The 24,075-nt window shown below is 30.6% G+C and overlaps 2 protein-coding genes across 5 annotated transcripts; both read left to right on the forward strand.

Moving 5' to 3' along the window:
* Nucleotides 1-471: 471 nt before the first annotated feature.
* On the forward strand, nucleotides 472-8,724 carry LOC107428711 (phosphatidylinositol 3-kinase, root isoform). 3 transcript variants are annotated; one of them, XM_048466896.2, is made up of 18 exons: nucleotides 472-769; nucleotides 1,287-1,383; nucleotides 1,690-1,786; nucleotides 2,162-2,320; nucleotides 2,417-2,626; nucleotides 2,903-3,081; nucleotides 3,777-3,924; nucleotides 4,291-4,422; nucleotides 5,365-5,500; nucleotides 5,618-5,739; nucleotides 6,064-6,258; nucleotides 6,417-6,587; nucleotides 6,674-6,811; nucleotides 7,127-7,281; nucleotides 7,387-7,530; nucleotides 7,657-7,804; nucleotides 7,893-8,074; nucleotides 8,291-8,724. In XM_048466896.2, the coding sequence occupies exons 1-17, from the start codon at nucleotides 658-660 to the stop codon at nucleotides 8,028-8,030; spliced, it is 2,481 nt and encodes an 826-aa protein (XP_048322853.2). In that variant the 5' UTR covers nucleotides 472-657; the 3' UTR covers nucleotides 8,031-8,074; nucleotides 8,291-8,724. The 3 variants fall into 3 exon arrangements, with proteins under 3 accessions (XP_048322853.2, XP_048322852.2, XP_048322855.2); XM_048466895.2 differs by having other exon boundaries at nucleotides 8,271-8,551; XM_048466898.2 differs by having other exon boundaries at nucleotides 473-769; nucleotides 4,291-4,386; nucleotides 8,271-8,551.
* A 1,724-nt stretch (nucleotides 8,725-10,448) lies between these two features.
* Nucleotides 10,449-14,112, forward strand: LOC107428705 (ADP-ribosylation factor 2). 2 transcript variants are annotated; one of them, XM_016039282.4, is made up of 7 exons: nucleotides 10,449-10,643; nucleotides 11,248-11,414; nucleotides 12,000-12,070; nucleotides 12,227-12,346; nucleotides 13,148-13,266; nucleotides 13,377-13,458; nucleotides 13,781-14,112. In XM_016039282.4, the coding sequence occupies exons 2-7, from the start codon at nucleotides 11,267-11,269 to the stop codon at nucleotides 13,784-13,786; spliced, it is 546 nt and encodes a 181-aa protein (XP_015894768.1). In that variant the 5' UTR covers nucleotides 10,449-10,643; nucleotides 11,248-11,266; the 3' UTR covers nucleotides 13,787-14,112. The 2 variants fall into 2 exon arrangements, with proteins under 2 accessions (XP_015894768.1, XP_048322473.1); XM_048466516.2 differs by lacking the exon at nucleotides 10,449-10,643 and having other exon boundaries at nucleotides 11,227-11,414.
* The last annotated feature ends 9,963 nt before the right edge of the window (nucleotides 14,113-24,075 follow it).

Below are 24,075 nucleotides of genomic sequence, written 5' to 3' on the forward strand. Positions count from 1 at the left end.
ACTGTTATTAAGCATAATTTGCAGGCATCCCAAAAAGTTGATTTTCACTGTTATCCTAAAAAAAAAAAAAGGGATAAAAATCTAAAAAGTACAACTGAACATCCATAAACTTTCACTCTTTTTTTTTTAAAGTATAATTAAAAGTGTTTTTGATTCTTTTTTATTATTATTGACTAAAATGTTTAAAGTTTTTTATTTCATCTTATATGATCAGAGCAATAATTAGGATTTATCAACGAATAAATATTGTTCGTTATGTTAAAATATATTTTTTTATATTTAAATTATATAAATATATTAATTAATAATATTTTTATACATACGATTTATTATAACAAATTTGTTGGTAAGTTATAAAAAATTTTGGCCCATATAAGCGGTCGTGGAGCCCAGAAATTGGCCCAAAACCAAACGGATGAAATCAAACTCCAATAAGGAGTCCAATACCAACGTGCAAGCTGACGTGGCAATCTTCCTTCAATCTCCAAGTAATTCCTCTGCTGTTCTCCGCAAAATACCAAATTTGATTTTCAGTTAGGCATCCATCTGAAGCGACTTCCACTTTGAAAGTCCGCTTATAAATGAAATTGTTGGGCCGAGAAAATCCTAGATTGTGAAAAACCACTGCTTTTTGAAACGTTTTTATAGTTGGAAGATATGACAGGAAACGAGTTCCGCTTCTTCTTGTCCTGTGATATCAATCTTCCTGTTACTTTTCGAATCGAGAGATTGGAAGGGAATTTGCCTCCTTCCAAGTCTCCCAATTCAGGTAAATATACAATTTTTTCTCTTTTAATTTTCCGTTTGGTTGCTGAGAAACTGCAGTTTTTAGTTCAGAGATTGGAAGGGAATTTGCTAAGAGTTTAAAGTTGAGGAAGTTCTTGGCTCAGTGTGTATATGATAAAACGATGCAGAAGTTTGGACTGAGAAATTTTTGTAAGAAATTGCGATGTGTGTGAATTTTTGAAACAGTTCAGAATAATTGTCGATTTAAATCAGGGAATATTTGAGCAAAATTAGTCTAGAATTTTGCTGACGTTTGAATGTTTCAATTATTTTGCCTCGGTTTTCTTTGCTTCCAACGAATTTTTCGGATAATATGATGGCCAATACAATTCAGTTCGATTTTGACAACGCCTCTGATACATATTTTTATGCACTGTTGTAATATTTTAGTTTTTACTTGTCCTAGTTAATACTCAAAAAGAATAATCTGCCACTAAAGCCCTAGAGCTGTGAGCTATGAGTGGTAACATCCTTTATGAAAACTGCTTCTTTTCATGCAGAAGTTCTTTCAAGAACAGAGGATAGAAAAGCAGAGCTATACGTCGAGTGCACATTATACATTGATGGTGCTCCATTTGGCCTCCCCACAAGAACAAGGTTTGAAAAGATTCACAATAATAAGAAATCTTTATTTTTTTATTTTTTTGTTTCAATTAGCCCTTATCAGTTGGAAAGATATTTATTGGCTAACACACACATCAGAAGCACAGGGAAATTATTTTCGATCTTCGGGGGAGGGGGCGGTCAGTGATTAGAAACTTCTTTGTATTAAAGGATTTTTAATTATTTATACCCAATTTTATGCTTACATTTCTCACCAGGTTTATCATGTTAAATAATCAGCTTCTGCAACTTCTGTGTGTGCAACTTTATTGTTCTCTTATATTATTATCTTTTCCCCAGGTTGGAATCCACTGGACCGTCATATTGTTGGAATGAACTCATCACATTAAGCACTAAATATCGAGACTTGACTGGTCACTCGCAACTTGCTTTAACTGTAAGCTAGCAGTTTCACTTCATATTCTTATATTGCTCAGTGCTTTAACATATATGGATGAGATTTTGGTTAAATAACATGCTTCTTGGTGACTCTTGTTGATTGTTCCCTTTGTGGTTTATCTATGCCTTCGTGGAATGCTTTCTTTGATTCTTTAGGTATAACTGGAGTGTAGGAGAAAGTCCAATTGTACTTATGATTCCATTCAGTGTTGTCCCTATGTTTGTTCTACATTTTCCTTCTTGGGCCACTGGTCTTATCATTTATATTCTCATATTTTTACTTAGCACAAGTGTTTTTTTTTTTTTTTTTGGGTTTGTTTTCTTTAGTTTTCTTTGATTCAATTTTACATATTGGTAACTTTCCTGGGAGTAGGTTTGGGATGTTTCATGCGGGAAAGAAGAGGGACTTATTGGTGGGGCTACAATTCTTCTCTTTAATAGCAAAAAGCAACTCAAAACAGGGAAGCAAAAGCTTAGGCTTTGGCCAGGAAAAGTTGCGGATGGATCATATCCTACAACGACTCCGGGAAAGGTTTGATACGACTTGTTAAGCAACTGTAGATAATTTCAAGCTTTATTTCTTGGTAGCTTCCTGTAGTGTTATATTTTTTGTTTTGGTCCAAAATAGGTACCCAGGCATGAATGTGGAGAGTTGGAACGCCTAGAGAAGCTTGTGAATAAATATGAGAGAGGACTGATCCAGTGTGTTGATTGGCTGGATCGGCTTGCGTTTAAAACTATGGAGAAAATAAAGGAACATGAAAACTCTAGAAATGGAAATTCTCATCTATACCTGGTTGTCGAATTCTTGAGTTTCGAACATCGAGTTGTTTTCCAGGTATTAATAATATTTGTTAGCTTATTTAGTGTATCTTCTCTGGAGCTCTATGCATGCCTCAAATGTTTTTGCATTTTTATATTGTCAATTTTGTTTAAGTTGCTATTATCTCTGGCGTTTAATTTAAATTGGCATCTTAAACACTTTATTTGCTTTTTACTTGGCCTATATTTCCAGTATCTGGTCAAATGAATCTCTATTCTTGTCCACGTTAGTTTGTCAGTATACCATTTAATTGGTTCTCATTTTTGTAGTTTTTATTTTTTGGAAATGTAGGAATCGGGACCAAATTTCTTATTACCCTCCCCTATTGCCTCAACAAATGAAATCGTCACTGTTTGGGATCCAGAAGTGGGAAAGATAAACCCATCTGAACATAAGCAACTAAAGCTTGCAAGGAGTTTAACCCGTGGTATTATTGACAGGGATCTTAAACCAAGCTCCAATGAGAGAAAGTAAGATTTAAAGTGTTACACTAAAGATTCAAGTGAGAAAGATGATCATATTAATTGAACACTTTTTTCTTTATTCTTCTTTGTTTCACAATTCTTCCATAGATATGCACTTAGACTGGACTAAGAGAGTTAGGCTGCTATAGTCAAGGTGTATGCTTATTTTATGTGTCAAAGGTTCTGTAGTGAATGATAAAAGAAGATCGCTGGAAAAATGTTTGGAATTCTGTTTTTCGTTTTTTGTTTTTGTTTTTGTTTTTGTTTTTTTTTTTTTTTTTGTATTTTTTTTGTTTTTGATTTAATTGTGGGAAACTAAGGGTTTAAATCGTCAAGTCATTTCTGCATGTCTGGGCTGTTAGAATTGGCAGGATTTGGCCCTAACATGTTATTAACCAGGTTTTAATTTGCCACTCTAACTTGGCTGTCTTTCTTCTATAAAATAGTTTTTTTTTTTTTTTTTTTTTTTTTTTTTTTTTTTTTTTTTTTAATGAAGTTATGCAAATTATTGAAAGTATTATTAGCTCCAAATTTATATATAACCGATTTGTGCTTGTATTATGATTCTCTTTGAAAATTATGTTTGTGCTTGATTCTGTTAATGTGCAAAAGGTGTTAGATTAAATGTTATTTACTTTTGACCATTTTAGCTATCTGTCTTATTTAGTTATATTTTATCTTGTCCTACCCCATCCTGTTAGATCAATACAAAGAATTCTAAAATACCCACCTACATGGACTTTGAGTGGTGATGAGAGACAGCTCCTATGGAAATTCCGTTTCTCATTGATGTCTGAAAAGAGGGCCCTTACAAAGTTTCTTCGATGTGTTGAATGGAGTGACATTCAGGTTAGAACTTCTACTTTGGTTATATTAGTCTGCCAATATGAAGACATAATTATTGCACAATCTAGCATGTTATGGAGATATGTTGGTCTTTTGAGAAAGATTAGTTTTTCAATAAAAAAGTGAATATTGAGCTGGCCAAGGAGGGATTCTTTTGGCCTTTTCTTGAAAGGAAAACTCTTCCTGTCTCTCATCCTTTGTATCACGTGAACATTAAAACAATTACTACCTTCACACAGTTTATTTTAACTTTTTAGATGAGCATAGAACACCAGTAATTTGCAAATGAGTTGTGACATCCTGCAGTGCATCTTTGGTAACTAAGAGACAAATCAAATTCTTAAGATCATTATGTTGATGTCATTGCAGGAAGCAAAACAGGCATTAGAACTTATGGGCAGGTGGGAAATGATTGATGTCTGTGATGCACTGGAGCTGCTATCTCCTGTTTTTGAAAGTGAAGAGGTCGGTATATTTGCAAGAGAATATCATTCAATCAAGGTTATCTAATTTTTGTCCCTCTGGAAGAATGGTTCTCTATTTCTGTCTTTCTCTCCCTTCCTCCCAATGGCTTTTCTTTTTACCAATGGAGGAGAAGGCCCACATAGTTTCTTAGACATAACATGAGAAGTGTTCTAAATTTATTCCTGTTTCTTTATCAAGTTGAGTCTTCTATGAGTGTAGCTTGGTTGTGCGAAAGGCAAATGTCACATGGTAAGATCAGTTGAAATCGCCATTTTCTATGGAAGTTACACTATAGGACGATAATTGTGCCCCTTGATTTCTGTTTCCAGTTTTTTACTTCTTTAGACTTTAGGAACCACAAGCAGCAATTCATTTTGAAGAAGGGGAGAGTGATTGATGGTCAAGAGCAATAGACTGCAAATCTGTTGACTTATGATTAACTTTTTCTTTTTTTTTGGTTTATGTTTTTTGGCTTCTTTTTTATCCCCTGAAGCAGGAATAAATCCTTCTAATTTAAATGAGGTAGTAGCAAATATGTATATATATATATATATATATTTATAATTTGTTCATCGAAATGATAAATATGAAAAAAATGTGCTTTGCTAGTTGGTCCATCTTGCCTAGGCTTTTAATTAATCAGGCTACTGTACAAAACCTCCTAGGCTCTTTTGTAGGCTTCTCATCATGCATTCAATGAAAAAAGCTAAAAATGGTAAACATGGAAAATGTTGAGAAATGTGATTGAATAATATATCCATGCCATACACTTCTTTATTTATTTATTTGATTTTACATAAGCCATACACTTCTTTATGGTCTTTCAGTAAGATGCAAATTGTATATTACATTACTGTTGCTGACAGTTAATTTAGTTCTACCTTTAGGATATTTGGTAATCATCAATGTTTAGTTCCATTCCTATTTTGACATTTTTATTTTTTTTAAATAATGCCTAACTTTAATTAATCTTATCAGGTTCGTGCATATGCTGTCACTGTTCTTCAAAGAGCTGATGATGAAGAGCTTCAGTGTTACTTACTTCAACTTGTTCAGGCTCTTCGATTTGAGCGCTCTGATAAATCTCGGCTTTCTCATTTTCTTGTGCAGCGTGGTATGTGCTGTGAATTTATAATTTTTCTTTATCTATGTTAATGCATGCATATTCAAATGTTACATATTAGCTTTTTTGTTGTTGATGCATCTTGAATGTCTCCTTGGACTTTGACAGCATTACGCAACATTGAGTTTGCCAGCTTTCTCCGTTGGTATGTTGCTGTGGAGCTTCATGATCCAGCATATGCCAAACGCTTTTACTATACCTATGAGCTTTTGGAAGAGAATATGATGAAGGTCTGATTCGTAGTTTTTCTTAGCATAATCATTTGTGGTGTCTATTTTGCTCAAATTATACAAATGTGGATACATGTCTCCTTATTTCACTATCAGGATACACAATTTGTTTCCCCTCTGTGCTTTAATATCATTTGCATCAATAGCTTTCTCTAGTATTGGAAATTTTTTTATCATTGACAGCGTATGATAAATACAGAACATTTCTAGTATCCTATATACTAATATCTTTTAAGCATATATCATTCTAGTGCAAAAACAAAAGCTACAAACATAAGTAATGTTCTTCTCTGCAGTTCATTAACTAAATCCACTTCATAACAGTTGTCAGCTGATGTGAATGGTGATGAAGATGGATTTAAATTGTGGCAAAGTTTGGTGCGTCAGACAGAATTGACTGCTCAGTTGTGTTCAATTATGAGAGATGTTAGAAATGTGCGTGGCAACACCCAGAAGAAGATTGAAAAGCTTAGACAGCTGCTTTCTGGGCTTCTCAGTGAACTTACTAATATTGAAGAGGTATTTCAATATAAAATTTTATTTGCTTTCCTCATCATTTTGATGCATTTGGCTACTGAGGCTTATATATATGTCTTCATAATATCTTATCATTTCCATGAAACCACTCAAGTTGTATAATTTGCCGTAGCTAAGGTGCTTCTTGTTGTCATATGTAGCCAATACGGTCACCACTGGCTCCAGGTGTCCTCATCACTGGAATCATACCATCAGAGTCATCAATATTCAAAAGTGCACTGCATCCTTTGCGCCTCACTTTCCGACTAGCAAATGGTGGAAGTTGTAAAATTATCTTTAAAAAGGGGGATGATATTCGGCAAGATCAATTAGTAATTGCTAAACATTTATTTCACTCACTTACATTGAGACATGCATGCACATCATGAAAATCTTGATGGTTTTTTGGTTACTGTAGGTTGTTCAAATGGTATCTCTCATGGATCGCTTGCTTAAATTAGAAAATCTTGATCTGCACTTGACTCCATACAAGGTGCTTGCAACTGGGCAAGATGAAGGAATGTTGGAATTCATTCCATCCCGTTCCTTGGCACAGGTATTAAAATGTAAAAATGTTTACAGCTAGTGATGACCTTTTTTCGTTTAAAATGTTAAATTGTTTACAAATATAAGAAGGATACACTATGCTATACGGGTCCATTCTTGATATACTTGTACTTCTTTCATGTTCACACTTGTATATGAGAATTTTCAAAGCAAATCGTTGTTAAGGCGAAGATGAATGTACCAAAAACATGCATGTTCAATACAAGCTGTCACTCATATACAGGAATTGTTTCTTGTTAAAATTTTATGTTTCTTGTGGCATATACAATTTTTCTTTTTTGCTTAGATTTTTTATAATGTCCAGATTCTCTCGGAGCATAGAAGCATAACAAGTTATCTGCAGAAGTTTCACCCAGATGAACATGGACCATTTGGTATTACAGCCACCTGTCTTGAAACATTTATAAAGAGCTGTGCTGGCTACTCTGTTATCACATATATTCTGGGAATTGGGGACAGGTGACTTCCAAATATAGTTATAAGTATTGAAACAATACAGATATGCATATAGATCATTGTTTTGTGCGTTGCACATCCTATAACATTGATCATGTCCATCTGTAGGCACCTTGATAACCTTCTCCTTAGGGATGATGGTCGTCTTTTCCATGTTGATTTTGGTTTCATTCTGGGTCGCGACCCTAAACCATTTCCACCACCAATGAAACTTTGCAAGGAAATGGTGGAGGCTATGGGTGGAGCTGAAAGGTATATCTGATACTTATCAACTCCTTTTTAATTTTGTTTCACATCCTGTGGTGGTGAAGACTAATTTTTTTCTCGCTTTCTTTCTAGAAAAGGTATAAATTGATAAACTACATTGTCTTACTGCAGTCAATACTATACAAGGTTCAAATCCTATTGTTGTGAAGCATACAACATCCTTCGAAAATCTAGTAACCTGATCTTGAATTTATTTCATCTGATGGCTGGTTCCAACATTCCTGACATCGCATCTGATCCTGAAAAAGGGATTCTTAAGGTGAGTTTAGTTTATATTTGTAATCTTAGTTTCCATCCTTTCAAGTTTAAAATGAACTAATTTGAACGAGATTTGTTATGGCATGCAGCTCCAGGAAAAGTTTAGGTTGGACTTGGATGATGAAGCTTGTGTTCATTTCTTCCAGGATCTAATCAACGAGAGTGTTAGTGCGTTGTTTCCTCAAATGGTTGAGACCATTCATAGATGGGCTCAATACTGGCGTTAATCCCAGATAAAATCGGGTGACGTATATATACTGTATATAAACTGGTAATTTCTAGTTTCCTTCTATTTCTCTTTAGTCTTTGCAGGTCCTCGGTAAACAGGTCTACATTGAACCTGAATTTGATTTCAAAATTTTCCATTTGTTTGTTAAATCTTCAGCTGATCATGCAATTTTGTGCTGATAATAACTTATTGTTTTGCAATGTCTCCTTTGTACTGGGGGTTTGAAATTAATTGGCAGAATTTGACATCTTCTTCCAGTAACACCTATACTCCATTCTCATCCCGAAAAGACAAGCATGAAGGTTTGAAGACTTTATCTGGCAGCTACTCAATGCATATGGTAATATATTTATTCTTTATCCTTGTTCAGAGAATTTGAAGAACCTTATATATGCTTTGTATTGATAATCCATAGTTGACATATTGGTTTGGTCCATGACCAACTCAAGTTCTTATCCATATAGGAAATGTACCCAAATCAATCTAAATAGATTAGTGTCTTCTTATGATCTGGTACAACAGCCTTTTGTCATGGAAAGCAAATCTCTGCGTTTTTGGTATATGGAGTTACTTTTTGATCCAGCTCCTATAGAAACTCTTTTTCACAGATGGCCTGTCTGCTGGGGAAAACATTGTATAAAGTAATTACAGAACATGTTGAATTTAAGGAAACATTTTTCCCACCTTTTTAATTGGCTCAGATCTCTAGCCTTACTAATGATGAAAATTTATTGAACAGTGGGCTGTGGTCCTGGAGGAAAAAGATAAAAGGTTAGCAAAAGTTGTACATGTGTACATAAAATATCATTTTTTTAACCATCTGGTTTGTATTTTGATCAAGTTGTAGCCTATCTATCTTGTTGAATGTCTTCTTTTTTATTACTATTTTTTTATGTTGGTAAATAATTTTGTTGTGTATAAGTAGACTTATTACCAACCGTGGTGAATTAATATTTCTAATTGCATATGGTTATGGTCTCTGCATCTCAATTAGGAAGGTGCAGCTTGGCAGGCCAACTTGATCTGATTCAGACATATAGCGATGTCGTCTGTAATGAACATAACATTCAAAACAATATATATATATATATATATATATATATATATATTAACATTTAAAATAAATTAAATGAAACGAAAACTAACAATGCAGTAAGCCCGGTGTGGTGGGCTTGCCTTGGGCATGGATCTTCAACTTCTTGGCCCACATGTTATTTCTATTGTTGGATATTATAGGAATTTGGCGGGAGAGAGGGAATATTGGTTTTTTTTTTTTTTTTTGCTGTTTTTATTTTAAATTTATAGGTTTTTTTTTTTTTTTGACAAGAAATCTAGAGTTAGTTTATCTCCAATTTTTTGACTGAATTTTATCTAATGTTTTTTTATTTATTTATTTCAAAGATAATGTTTATTTATTTTGATATAGAAAAGTATCTAACCTCATCAAGGAACAATACTGTATGGGAAATCTATTTCGTAAACAAAATTGTGTATATATATGTATATAAATAGTCAACATTAAAAACGAAAGTCATGTAAATATTACATTAATTAATTATTCAGTAGATCTTTTTCACATTGAAAGTAGACACCAATATCTGATTCTAGTTCCCAAAAAAAAGAAAAAAAACAAAAGGAAAATTCTGATTATAGTAAGAAAAAAGAAAAATAGAAAACTCTATACTCTTCAACATATAAAATGTAGATCTAAATGCATAACTACTTATTTGCTTCAAATAAAAGAAAGGAGGGGAAAAAAAAAAAAAAAAAAAGTTCACTATACGATCGACATTACACAATCGATACGTCTAATCATCGTTTAAATTTTGCGCCTTTCGAAAAACGACATTTGAAATTTGAACGACCAACGACCACTACCCTTTGATTTTTCAATTTTTTATTTTTTATTTTTTATAATGGAGTTTTCAAATTTATTAGAGTTATTTACATCTATACGTTTAGAATTTTACATTTATCATTTATACTTTCTGAATTTTATAAAATTTTTACCCCTATATCTTCTAGATTGGCAGAAATTGATTTTAATTAAAAATTTTAATAGTTTGAGAGATATGCATGCAGATAGGTACAAAGTTGACAGGTATAGATGCAGAAAACCCAATTTATAAATAAAAATAAATAAATTCCTACGGACTTTGCATTAAATCCTAAGGTACACAGACAGACCTCTGAATTCCCTCCGGTTGGAAAAAATTTTGTCCATGCAAAAACCACTTCAATGAAAGCAATTTCCCGGTTATTGTTCCCTTCCCCTGTCTATCTCTTTCACAACGGCCATGCTTTTTTTTTATTATGTTTTTCAAAAAAATTGAACGCTGACGTGGCGTCCATTTGTTGGACCGCGAGCATCATACGAAGCCTGAAATTTACGCTGAACCCGGGGGTAAATTTGGTACATCGAACCAACTTCAGAAAACCGGTTTAGTGGGGTGCCCATAGTCTCCGATTTATAAGCCATCTGGTTGACGATCCTCACCCCCAAATATTTCGCGTTGTTGTAAAGCTTTGTTCTACCTCTTTTCTTTCTGTCTCTGAGAATTTTTTTTTTCACACCATTCTACTTAGATCCCTCTGCGAAAGCTCTCTGAAGGTAAATCCGGGTGCCAGATCTCTGCGAATTTCAAATTTTAGCTTCTTGTATTCTTTTTCATTTTGAACCATTTCGCGTTGTGATCGTTTCTTTTTGTCTCATTCTTCGATTTGGCGTTTGTATTCAGTGGTGATTGAATCTTTTGTTTTGTTTTTTTTTTTTTTTTTTGGGGTTATGATTCGAAGATTTTCGTATAAATTTTATTCAAATTGGGGTTTATTTATCATTTTCTGTTATAGAATTTTTAAAATTCTGTGAACGATCCCGCATATTAAGCGGTTTAATGGTCCGGATCTCTATGATTATGCGTTTTTATTTGAGTTTATAATGGAATTTGAATGTTTAATGGAGATTTGGACGTCCAATTGGTGGCCATGACATGCGTTTCTGGTGCTAGTGGGTCCTGTTGTTGTTAGGTTTACCTTTACTTTCAGATCTGTTAGATCTGGTTAAGGATAGAAATGGATTTTGTTTAAAGGAAAATTTCTGGTTTTTTTAGGTTGGAGGAATTGTGATCAGCCTGTACTTAAGCCGTTGATTAATTTTGTGTTATTGACTACATTGGTTTGGTTGGTTAGAAGGTAATGGGTGTTTGAATATGTAGGGATCCGCAACCAAAGAAAATGGGGTTGACATTCACGAAGCTTTTCAGCCGGCTTTTTGCCAAGAAAGAGATGCGAATTCTGATGGTTGGTCTTGACGCCGCTGGTAAGACCACCATTCTCTACAAGCTCAAGCTTGGTGAGATCGTCACAACAATTCCTACAATTGGTGAGTTCTTACGTTTTCATTCAGTTTTGAGCTTCTTACCCTCTGTGGAATTTGTGATAACCTTGTACATTTTATTTGATGAGATGAAATAACTTTTTGATCTGATGGAAGTTTTGATGAATCAAGCATGAATACTTATATACTATTTATTCCATAAATTCTGAGACCAGGGAATCAATTCTCTAGTGGCTGTGAAATCTGTGACTTCTTAAATTTTCAACACGATACGACTATATCTTAAAAGTTTATGAAAGATGGCTTTCATCTGAAACGCCTATATTTTGCCTTGCATGGATTGATGGTGAAATACGTTTATGCTTGGTTGTAATGTCACAAATTGTTTTAGAATGGTTAAGGTAGAATATTTTGTCAAGTTATATAAAGTGATTGCCTTCCCTTTTCATTTTTCCTTTTTTTTATATATATATATATTTTTTATCCCCCCAATTTGATGGCTGTAATTTTGTTGGTGATATTTTCATGATTTCTCTGTTCCATTATAACTTTTAATTTATTAGTTTGTGACTTGTTTGAATTGCTGTATATATTATGGGTTGTGGTTAATTGGATCTCCTCCACTTGTAGGGTTTAATGTGGAGACTGTGGAATACAAGAACATCAGCTTCACTGTTTGGGATGTCGGTGGTCAGGACAAGGTATGAATTTTTTATGTCAATTAACAGGAATTGTGTACTTTAAGATATCAGTTCTCTCCTAGGCTTCATGGTTTAACATTTATTAAGTGTTATTGATAACCCAATTTGTCTGTTTTATTACTGAATTTTAATGTTCATGTTTATTTCTATGCTCAGATCCGTCCACTGTGGAGGCACTACTTCCAAAACACTCAAGGTCTCATATTTGTTGTGGATAGCAATGACAGAGACCGTGTTGTTGAGGCGAGGGATGAATTGCATAGGATGTTGAATGAGGTATGTTGGCATTAGCTAGGTCACTATTTTTTCTTGTTGCCTGTCTGGCATGTTTGTACCCTAGGCTACAGTTGAGTTTCAAAGATCTATACCTTCAAGTAGCTGGAATATCTAGATTTAAATAGAAGAAGATTAATGAGACATGCTTAATAACTTGTCCATTGTGAAAATATATGGTACATAATGGTTTTTGTTAATTAGATATGGGTGAAGGCTATTGAATAAGTCTTTTTGGGAATATGTTTTGAATCTTATCTAACATTTTGTTTATGTGAACTATTAAAATAACTAAGTTATGCATTCCAAAGTCCAAACATAAGATATCAATGATGCAATAATTCTAAACAAGTAGCCATCAAAATACTTGAGGACAAGCCTTATGGCTAAATCTGTTTTTTTGATTCTACAGCTAGTGAATTAAGCATGTTAGCATTCTGGGGATCAATTCTTTACAATAAGTTGTCAAATCAATGCAAAAGATAGTGATGCTTTAATGCACAGTGAATTTCCCTTCAAATTATAGTCACTGGCATAAGCATTTAATACCGCATGCTTTATTGGCAATGCAAGCTGGTTTGGATTAATTAATACTTATTCCTCTTTATTAGGCCAAATTCCTTTTTATCATTAGATAGTATATATTTGGAAGCCTGATTCTTTTGATCCTTATTAGCTCATCCCTGGTATTCACCTCCAAAGGTTATTTCTCAATGACATTAGAATCTTCAGGAATTGTTTTCTTTCCATGTTAGAAGATATAAATGGTGGATTAATTGAAATCCAATAATTTGCTGGTTTTAGGATGAGCTGCGAGAGGCTGTGTTGCTTGTTTTTGCTAACAAGCAAGATCTGCCCAATGCAATGAATGCCGCTGAGATTACTGATAAGCTTGGACTCCACTCTCTTCGACAGCGCCACTGGTAAGCTGTCTTATTTGCATGACTTCTGTGATCTGTACAATCCATTATGTTTTTTTGTTTTCAGTAATCCATGGTCTAAATGTGACTGTTCATTTTTTTTCTTTTTTCAGGTACATCCAGAGCACATGTGCAACCTCAGGAGAGGGGTTATATGAGGGGCTGGACTGGCTCTCCAACAACATTGCTAACAAAGTAAAAGCACTTTTCTTTGCTCTTTTAATTGTTTGGTTTCTTTAATCTTTTAATTTCAAATAGTTACCGAGAGTAAATTATGCATTAACCGTGAGAGATAAAGTTTGATTAAAATATAGCATGTCATGCTGCATGTACTTTGTTAATCGTCAAATTACAATATTTGCTTTCTTGTAGTTGTCTGCATTCCTTCCCATTGAAAAGGGTTTTCATTTAAGCTGTTGTAAACTTGTAATGTTCAATGGACATAGTATTTTACATTTCGAGTTTTTATGATCGATATACTTATATTACTGTGCTCATATTTTTATTCTAATTGCAGGCATGATCAATACGGGAGCCATTTTGTGGACAGGCAGTTCTGGATGCAGGGGTGAATGTTATCTAGTTTCTTTTTATTTTTTCGTTTTTCTTTTTCTATTTTTTTGTAACCTTTTTGTTTTTGTTTTTGTTTTGTTTTGTTTTTTTTTTTTTTTTTTTTCAATGTGACAAATGAATTGTGGTTATGTCTGTTGTCTCCTGGGGAGAATCTTTCAATTTTAGGACCTTTAATGGTTATATTGTAGTAGAAGAATGGTTGATTGGATATATACATTGAGCTTTTGTTTGGGATTGGAAATACTGCTGAGCTGTAATCAAAGCCTAATTCGATGATCCATTTCTTTCTTTAAATTTATATAGCTCCTCTGTGCGTTTTTCTTTTTCTTTTTTTTTGTGTTTTTTTGGGTCTTCGTTTTCATTGTAAGGATTAAAGCATTAGCTTAATCAGTAAAGGATTAAGGGCTCCATGTGGTCTAAGAACTTTTCTATAGCGGTGTGAGTATTCGCAGGACTGAAAAAGGCAGGTTACTTTGAAGATTCTGGAATCAATGGTTTAATCTTTATGTTTGCTTGAAATTGAAGGAGCTTAAGATGCTTAACCTATGTGTCTGGTCTCAGATGTCTGCCTAGGCTATTTTCAAATCTTCACTCGTTGGAAGCTCGGTCATTATCCCGACAGATATCTCACTTAGATGGATCTTGGTAAAAGATTCTTGTTTGTCCTGAGAAGGTTCTGATATTTATATTATGATCAAAACTATCTGAGATGCCTCTCTATAAGATATTTTTTGCCCTAGGTACTTAAGCTATTAACTTTCTGTTTGCCTTTTTTTTTCTTTTTTGTTGTTTTGCTTTAACCTGTCGAATCCATATTTATAAAGTCAGCAATTTTTTTCTTGGCGTTTTACAGCAAAAGTGTCCTCAACGCTTCACCTAGTTCGTATTTTGGGTTATACTACCAAAGGTTTTAAAAGTCAACCTCTATGGAGGGATACATCTTTAAAAGTAATGAATAATTTTTGGATTATCTAGAATTAGAACCCTAGAAGAAAAAAAAAAAAAATTCCTAGGGGATGAACTGTTAAAAGTGTTTTTTGTTTTTAAATTTAAGACCTCTTGAGTGCCTGATACATACAGGATGACAAAACCTCAATGGCCAAGGGACTATCTGTGAAGGAGAGGCATGGCTAAATGTGTCAAAAACCAATAGAGATGGAGATGGGAATAAAAGTTGTGGAAGAGAAAATAGTAGACTGGGTGGGAGGACCAATAGGGTGCATGACTGAGATTTTGCTGACATTCCTAGGACAAGAGAAATTATGCCCTCGCTTTTGGTTTCGTACACACATCTTTTTTTTTTTTCTTTTTTTTTTTTTTTGTTTTGAAGGTTTCGTACACACATCTGTATACTATATTTTGTTGCCATCGTATATTGCCAATGACTGCCAAACCACACTTGAAATTGGAGGAGGAGGGGGTATAAGAATAAGAAAATATGCCCTGACCCTTTACCCTACTCCAACATGGCCCATTTTTATGGTTTCTCTCGTTACCACAACTACCCAAAGTTTGAGACCCTCCATGGTCCCACACCTCACAATCATGAATAGCAACCCATTTCGTTTCACATGTAAAAAAAAAATTAGCAAAATATTTAAAAACAAAATCTGAATTTTAGTCTAAACCCAACTTTTCTATATTGAGCTTATTCAAATTATTATCAGGATTAAAGAACACTTTTGTGGATCTTTTTGATATTCTTAAATTTGTATAATTATAATAAGAGGTTTCTCATGTAATCTGCGTTCATATATATCCAGAAAGAAAAAGAAAATCTTAGAAGCAGCGACTCTTAGCCAAATATGAAGGATACACGTCCATATCTTGCCACTCTCAACATGGACCACCAAAGTAAGTGAGTCCAATATTACCTTTAAAAATGTATGAAGCTCAAAGCTTTAAGAATTTGATTGGTTGCTGACCAATTAGAAGCCGTCAAAAATGTCAGTTCCCAAGTTCTGGCTATTCCAAACAATATTACAAACAATCAAAGAAATAAGAGTGCCTCTTTTAATTGTTGCTCTAGGACCAAAAGTACTTGTTGCATATCTTTTACCAATTAAGTTCCCTATAAGGCCAGAAGGAAACCAGAGCTCAAGTGAAGAGGCACCGATTGGTTAAAAACTTAACCAAAAAAAAAAACTGTTTTGGCATGAAGCTACAAAAATAAATAATACTCATCTTCATTGTGGAATGTGAAAAAACTAGATGAAGGTTGGGTGTATGAATTGCCTAATGTATATTGTAGTTTGTCTGAATATGTATACATGGCAGGAAAATGACAGTGGAAGATAGGTCTATTACTATCAATCGAAACAAAAATTCATTTGGAAACAAAAAAAAAAAAAAAAAAAAAAAAAAAAAAAAAAAATCAATCAAAACAAAAATTTGCCACATCTAGAGATTTGAGGTCTACTAGTACTGTCAGCTTTTTAGAGGTATGGTTTTCAGCAAAATTTGTTCTTTACACTTTGATGGAACCCTTTGATTAGCATCTGCACAAGAATGATCCTAGCATATTTCATTTTCTTCTTTTCTTAAAAATAATAATAATAATAAAACATGGTGTAGGCCATATCTTGTTGTCCATTCCTATCAATTTTCCAACATTTGTGAATTCAATTTAAAGTGGAAAAATCAACTACTATTCTTATTAACCACCAACTAAGAATACATATCCTGATCACATCCCATAAGCCGAATTAAACTTTGTATTTCTTTCTGTGTAAGGTTGATTTTATTATCTAAGGGTTATTTAAATAAGGGCTAAAGCATATTTAAAAGCAATAAAACTACATGCTTTTTTTTTTTTTTTTTTTTTTTTTGGTAATAATAAAACTACAGGGCTGTTAGGCATGACTTTTGATGGTCGTTGAAGGAGGGTCTTATGTGATGCGAAACCCTACGTGCTCCTTCTTATGACTTTTATTTATTTATTTTTATACCATAGGAAATTGTTTTTGTTTTTTTTTTTGCCCCCCCTATAATATGACAAAATATAAAGTACAAGGTAATATCTCTCTCTTCCTCAGCTACTGTTTCACGGGAATAACATACATTTTGGCTTGAATTAACCCAATGTTTCCCATGTTATTTGTTAACTTATTTGTTTACTTATTTATTTAATATTATTGTTATTATTTCTATTTGGAACTTTTCACAAATTAATGAGAACATTAATGTTGGTAGAAGAGCACCTTCCTCTCCTATACAAACCGTGAATGAAAAAGTGCAAGGTAAAAGGCTGTGACGTAATTGTAGAAGTTTCCATAAATCTACAAGTACTCGTTACACATTTCTAAACCTTTCTAATTTTCCATAAGGAGCGTCATATACTGTAATTATATCATACTCTTTATGCCATAATATTTTCATGTGTTCCCATTTGAGAAATATTAAATTTTTTCAAATTGATTTTCACGATTCATATTTTTTAAATTAATTTTTTAAGAATCAATTTTTTTCATATAATGTTTTGTTAGAAACAAAAATATTATGATTGAAAAATAATTATATTAAATTTTCTATTACAAATCAAAGGCAAATTTGTATTTTTTGAAATTTTATAGTTGATTTCGAAGAACTCTCGTTTATAAATAAAAATAATTTTTCCATATACTTTTTTTTTTTTTTTTAATTTGAGAATCTAATTTTCAGGATCCATTCTAGCTAGAAGGTGGACAGGGCCATGGTTCCTCGAAGAAATTTTGGAGTATAATTTTTTTTTTGGCAAAAATTGTTTAAAATATATATATATATATATTATATTTTACCCTCCCAAAATATAACAATAAATTCTCAATACAATCTAAATTTAACATTTAGCCTTTTGAATCCTATTTATCATGAAGATAATGTAAAATATGATATTTAATATTTTGCAATGGAATAGTTAATCAATATTGTAGTTTTGTATTATATTTAATTTTAATTTTAATATATATTAAATATATTAAATTTTTGACAATCCATTCATATATATATTTATTTGAGTTTTTAAATTTACACTTAACATTATTATTTTACCTTAATAAAAATTTAATTTGTCCTTATTTTATTCTATTTATCTATTTTTTTAGTTTTGCTGTTAACATCAAATGTTTATCTGAATTGATATTGTAACATGTTATTTTTTTTCTTTTGTTTTATTCAAAAAATATATATATTAGAGAAAAAACTTATAGCTTATTATATGCAAACGAGTTGAGAATTCAAATTTTAAATTTGATATGTGGGGCCCTAACATGGACAATTAGTGACAAAGTCATTGTAATTTTCTTAAACATTAATCTCAAATTTGAATCTCCCATTTTCAATAAAAAAAATAATGTATGGAGTATAATATCCATTTTCTATTAGGAAAATATTATTCTTTTCAAGTTAAGATATTCCAAATCTGCCTAATTGCTAATGGGGTCCATAAAAGCAAACTTCACTAAATAAAATTAGAATTCTAATCTGGCCCTCCTTTGTCAAAATTTCTGGATCTATCTCTGTAGTTCCTTAAGTTTACATTTTTTTCATCTCTAAATAACAATTCAAATACAAAAATATTATTACTTTTCCAAGAAAATTAAATTATACTAACTTTATTATTTATCAAAAAGGGTGTGAGTATTTTTTTTTTCCTGCTAATATGATTTCATGTATGAGTTAAATATAAAGGAATGTTTGCTATCTTTTAAGACATAACAATTTAGGCTTTTAATTCAACAACTATATATATATATATATATATATATAGTTGTTCAATTGAAAGCCTAAATTCTTATCCTCCGGATAAACAACATTGTTGATCAAATTACTAGGACGTCATCCTCAAAGTGACTTGAATTATGTGTTATTTTTCTAAGAAGAAAATGACCAATTTTAGAGTTTTTTAAATAAAGGACTATGACCAATTGTTGGTGAGAATGTATTCCTATAGGTATATATGATCGTGTTTCACAGTCATTTTAGTCCACTGTCAGACAAAAGTGAAGTTAAAGTGGTACCAAATTTTATTTCAATAAATAAAATAAATCATGTTAGTTTTCCTTTGAGATTTTATTTGATTCTTCATTTGTCTTTTCCCTTAGAAAAGCTTATATTTGAAATGATATTGTAATCTATAAGATAGAGGCATAGTTTGGCAATTCATAGCAAAAGAAGAAGAGTAGATATTTTGACAAAGGTAATTTTACCTTCCCTATTTTATTTATCACGTATTATTTTTTTTCATTCTTTAGATGATGTTGAAGTTTATTTTATTTTATTTTTTGAACCTCTTTGTTTATTTTGTGTCAGATATTAAAGGACTTTTTGATTTGATATGGTAGGCCTTATTATTCAATTAAGGAAACAATATTAAATTGCATTAATTGCTTTTGTTATTTAAATATGTACACAAAATGTACGTGACAATGAAGTTTGGTTTAGGCGCTCAACTTGTCCTGCCCACCAAATTAAACATCATACACATATGATGACCATGATCCTACCAAATTAAAAGTAATTATAATATATACCTTTTCTCCTTCTTTGTTCCGATTTAAATGTGCAACCTAACTTTATTTCAATTAATTAACTAATTAGACAAAAGTTAATTACTTAAGTATCATATTTTTGTTTGTAACCACAACAAAATTAACATTATTACCTTATCTCAAACTAGTTATTGGATTACGTAACAAGTTTTAAATACTTCTTTCCATAATTTTCTTAGGATTTATCAATGTATTTTATATAAAGGATCATAATGACTGGTGAAGTCATTTATGATAATGATATATATATATATATATAATCATTTATGATAAACATGGACTACTATCACTCTTCTCATTTTTTTTAGCGATTCATCTACTAATTTTAACCTTCTAAATATTCAATGTTCTGTGTTTCAAAATAAAAAAAAAAAAAAAAAAAATATATATATATATATATATATATATATATATATATATATATATATATATATATATATATAATATTCAGTGTTTTAAAAATCAGGAATTTGATAGATTTAGGCGCGAGGCTTGGGAAATTGCCCCGTATATAGGAAAAGTATGGAAAAGGTGGTCAATTCTATTTTGACCTCTTAAATCATGAAAAGTGCGGGTCTTAGGTGCCATAAGACATGCTTTTTTATTTTTTAATTTTTAATTTTTTAAGATTAAATAAACCAATAAAGTTGAAATAAACATTACTATCTTTTAAGCTTAAATGTTTCCATAAATTATTAAATAATAGTAATATTTATGATTTTAAGATTTATTTTTTGTTGGAAACTTGACAAATATAAAGTTTTTATGAATTTTTTATGATTAGTTTTTTTATATTAATTTATTATGATTAATTATTACTAATTTATTTTAATTGTAGGTGATATAAACTTATATAGAAATTAACTTCCAAAGCATGCATTATGTTATTTATTTAATGCTTTAAAATATAATAAAATTTTGAAATAGAAAAATTCTATTTTACCTCAATGTTTTTATAAAGCTTGAAGCCCATCGCTCTAGCATGCTTCATGCCTTTTAAAATCTTGTTCGTAAATATTATAAGTGATGATTGTTACTGAAATATTCAATTATTGGAGGATAATTATTAATTAATAAAATTAGAAACCAATATGGAAAAGTGCACATTTACCCAATAATTTATCATGTAAATAGGTAGAACATTGAAATTCATAAAGGACATTGATAGTCATAAACGAGATTAACAAATTATATTTTTCATATAAAAATGAATGTTATTGAAGCCGACAGACACTAATTTCAGTCCAAGAGGGTATGGATTACAAAAAAATCAACATTATAAAAAGCAAAAAAGGAAGAAGGAGAATATATGAACAACATAATAAAAGCAAAATGGTTATTTTATTTATTTGCTAAGACAAATAATGGATTAGTACTTGTTTCTTCTTAAAGATTCAATCAAGTTCAACTTTGCTTGAGGAAACAGTTATCTCAAATTCCACCACACCCAACACATTTCCAAGCAATTTGTACTTGTCTTAACGCTAGATAATGCACATATGATTAAATCAACTCAACCATATTCTTATTTTTTATTCATTTTCCCTCCATTGTTTCGTAAGAATTGAACGACAACGATTGGAAAATTTTAAAGGACAACGATGTCAGTGTTAATCTTCAATCCTGGTTAGATCCCCACAATAAAAGTTAATTTTGTCAACTCCAATAATTAATTATTTGGCAAAGATGAGACATTAGACTTTGTTATTGGGACTTTATAATCTCGATGGGATATAAATATACAATAACTAATGCTATAGGTTCATCAAATTATGTAAACCAAATAATATGACATAGTATTATCGGACTTATTTTTCATGAATTTAGGATATCGTTATTTTTGCCAATCACTATATGTAGCAATACTCATTCAATATCATCATTATTCTGTTTCTTTTTAAAATAAATATCATCATATTCAGGGACTAATTATGTGCATGAGATTTTAATTATTTCATGGGATTTTTTTTTTCTTCAAGTCTTAATAAAAAAAACATCCATATGTATCCACATCAAAAACAAAAATACAGGACAGTTCTTTTTTTAGTTTTTTAGTTTCTTATTTTTTTTCTAAATGTCAATCTATTATCATTCAAAAGTACCTTTTGAGAGCTACTTAGAGGAAGATGCATATATATATATATATATATATAGAGAGAGAGATATATATATATATATATATATATTTATATATACATATGAAAATATTCTGATTTTTCTATTAGGATTTCACTTCTTAGCTTTTAAATTGTTTTAAGGATTAAAATATAAAATTATTTTTAAGATTTAAATGGGCCCAAACATGGTTAATTTGGCATTTCCTAAAAGTACCTCCCATAATAAATGTATATTGCTGTTTACGTTACCCAAAAATTAATATTGTTTAAATTTATGTAGCAAATATATAATTAATTTTAAAATTATTCTTTAATGATAATATGCAGAAAGTTATTTATGACTATTAATTAATTATTACATTTATTTTATCAATTTTTTTTAAAAAAAAACTTTTTAAGAAAAACTTTGCTTTTAAAAAAACTTCACAATATTTGATAGTGCTTTCAAAAGCAAAAGATAACCTTGATAGTATCTATTTTTTTCTTGCCACATTAGCTTGACAAGGGGTTTAAACAAACTTATAGGAGAGTTTTTTATTTTATTTTTATTTTTATAATAGCTCTATATTTTTTTGATATTACAAAAAAAGAATCTAATAATAATCAGAGTCATTAGATATGCTGAACATCTCCAATAATGGATGTGGATTACTCTTAATGTGGCATAAGAATTGATAATATTTAAATCTATGTGGTAAAAATACACAATCAATTTTAAAATTGTTCTCCAATGATAATATGCATATAGACTATTTATGATTATTAATTAATTATATATATTTTATTAATTTTTTTTCTTTCTTGGAATAATTAACTTTTTAATGAAAATTATTTTTCTTAGAAAATTTCAAAATATCTAACAAGAGTGTCTAAAATTGACATTCAGTTTGACAATATCTACTCCACATTAGCTTGACATTCATTTTAGACTATATAATTGGAGACCATTTTTTTTAAAAAAAATTGTCCATATTACTTACATGTATATTTTTAGAATCCACATTTCTATTGGAGATGCTCCAATTGAAAATGCCCTAAAATTTGAGTACTTTACTCAACTCATTTTAAACTATAAAAATATTTTTAAATTTCAATTTTTAAAAAAAATCCAAAAGTTAATAATAAAAAATTTTATGCTTTTCTCATCCAGACATCCTAATAAGATACTGATTTATATGTATATGTGTATATATATATATATATAAACTTTTCATTTATCTTTGATCCTTGACAAAATTGTATAGGATCATCTTATTTTTGGATATAAATCATTTATTTATGATGATTTTGTCCATAATCAACTTATTTCAAGGTCTATAAGTCATTTATTTCTCTTATTACTGAATATATATATATATATATGTTCATCCTATAAAAATTGTTAAAAGATAAGAAAATGACTGTATATATAGATTACGTAGGGATTGAATTATATATGTCTCTTTGCCAATTGATTATAACTTGGTTTTGAGCTTAGAAGTAATTATGACCCTCCCTTAATTTAATTTTTACCCTCCGTTGATTTAGGCATCAACCTGTAATTTAATTTACTTTCAAATCGAGGCCCCACGTTCGCCTACTGCCGACCAACAAAAAAATCCATATAGGTGCTTTTGAATTTTCACCGCAAAGGAAAATGACTTCCTTTCTTTAATTTATATATAGGAATGGAGCCTATCATATGCTAGCCAAAACAGCGAGACAACACAACGTGTTATGGAACGTTAATTTTGATTTTACATACTCTGTAATATGTTGCGTTTTCGCAACACAATTGTTCAGAATATTCTGCACTTCGTCACCCAAACAATAAGACTCCATATATATACAGAGAGGGATAATTATATATTTATACCTTCTAATTTTTAAAATTTTACAATTTAAATTTTTGATTTATCAATTTCATTTTAATTTAGGTTTTTTTTTTTAATTTTTGACTATAGAATTTAACCATCGTTTCACATAACTGATATTAAATTGTATTACTTTTCTAAATTACAAAATAATAAATAAATTTTTGCACTTTGATACTCTTTCTTTTTCAAAAAAAATTGATCAGGTAACCTAACTACTATTAAACTATTTGAAATTTCAAATTTTATAACTAGTTTTAAAATTTTATATTTTAATATCTTATATTTTAAAATTTGATAAGAAATAACTATTAAATATTGTCAGTTAAAAATGTCAAAAAAAGCTTAAATTATAACAAATTAAAAAAATTAAAGATTTAAATTACTGAGTTAAAAAATTAAAAATTTATATTGTAAAACTTTAAAAGTTAAAAATATCATAATATAATTAACCTTATAAATTAAAATTTTAAAGTGTAAAACTTTAAAATTGAAAATATCACAATGCAATTAATATTTATATATATATATATATATATTTTTTTTTTTCATCCAAAATACTTATAATATGAAATAATATATATGATCAATTTCCTATCGGCTTTGACCTTACTGCCATCCAATGAATCTTGGCCATCCATATTACGATAAGCTTGTAGATGAATGATGGGTTGAAGGAGAAACATTGTTCATTCGTTTTCTTTGTTTTTTTTTAGTCTTTACTACCACCATACACTTGAA

The sequence above is a fragment of the Ziziphus jujuba genome, chromosome 12, assembly GCF_031755915.1.
Source record: "Ziziphus jujuba cultivar Dongzao chromosome 12, ASM3175591v1".
Lineage (NCBI taxonomy): Eukaryota > Viridiplantae > Streptophyta > Magnoliopsida > Rosales > Rhamnaceae > Ziziphus > Ziziphus jujuba.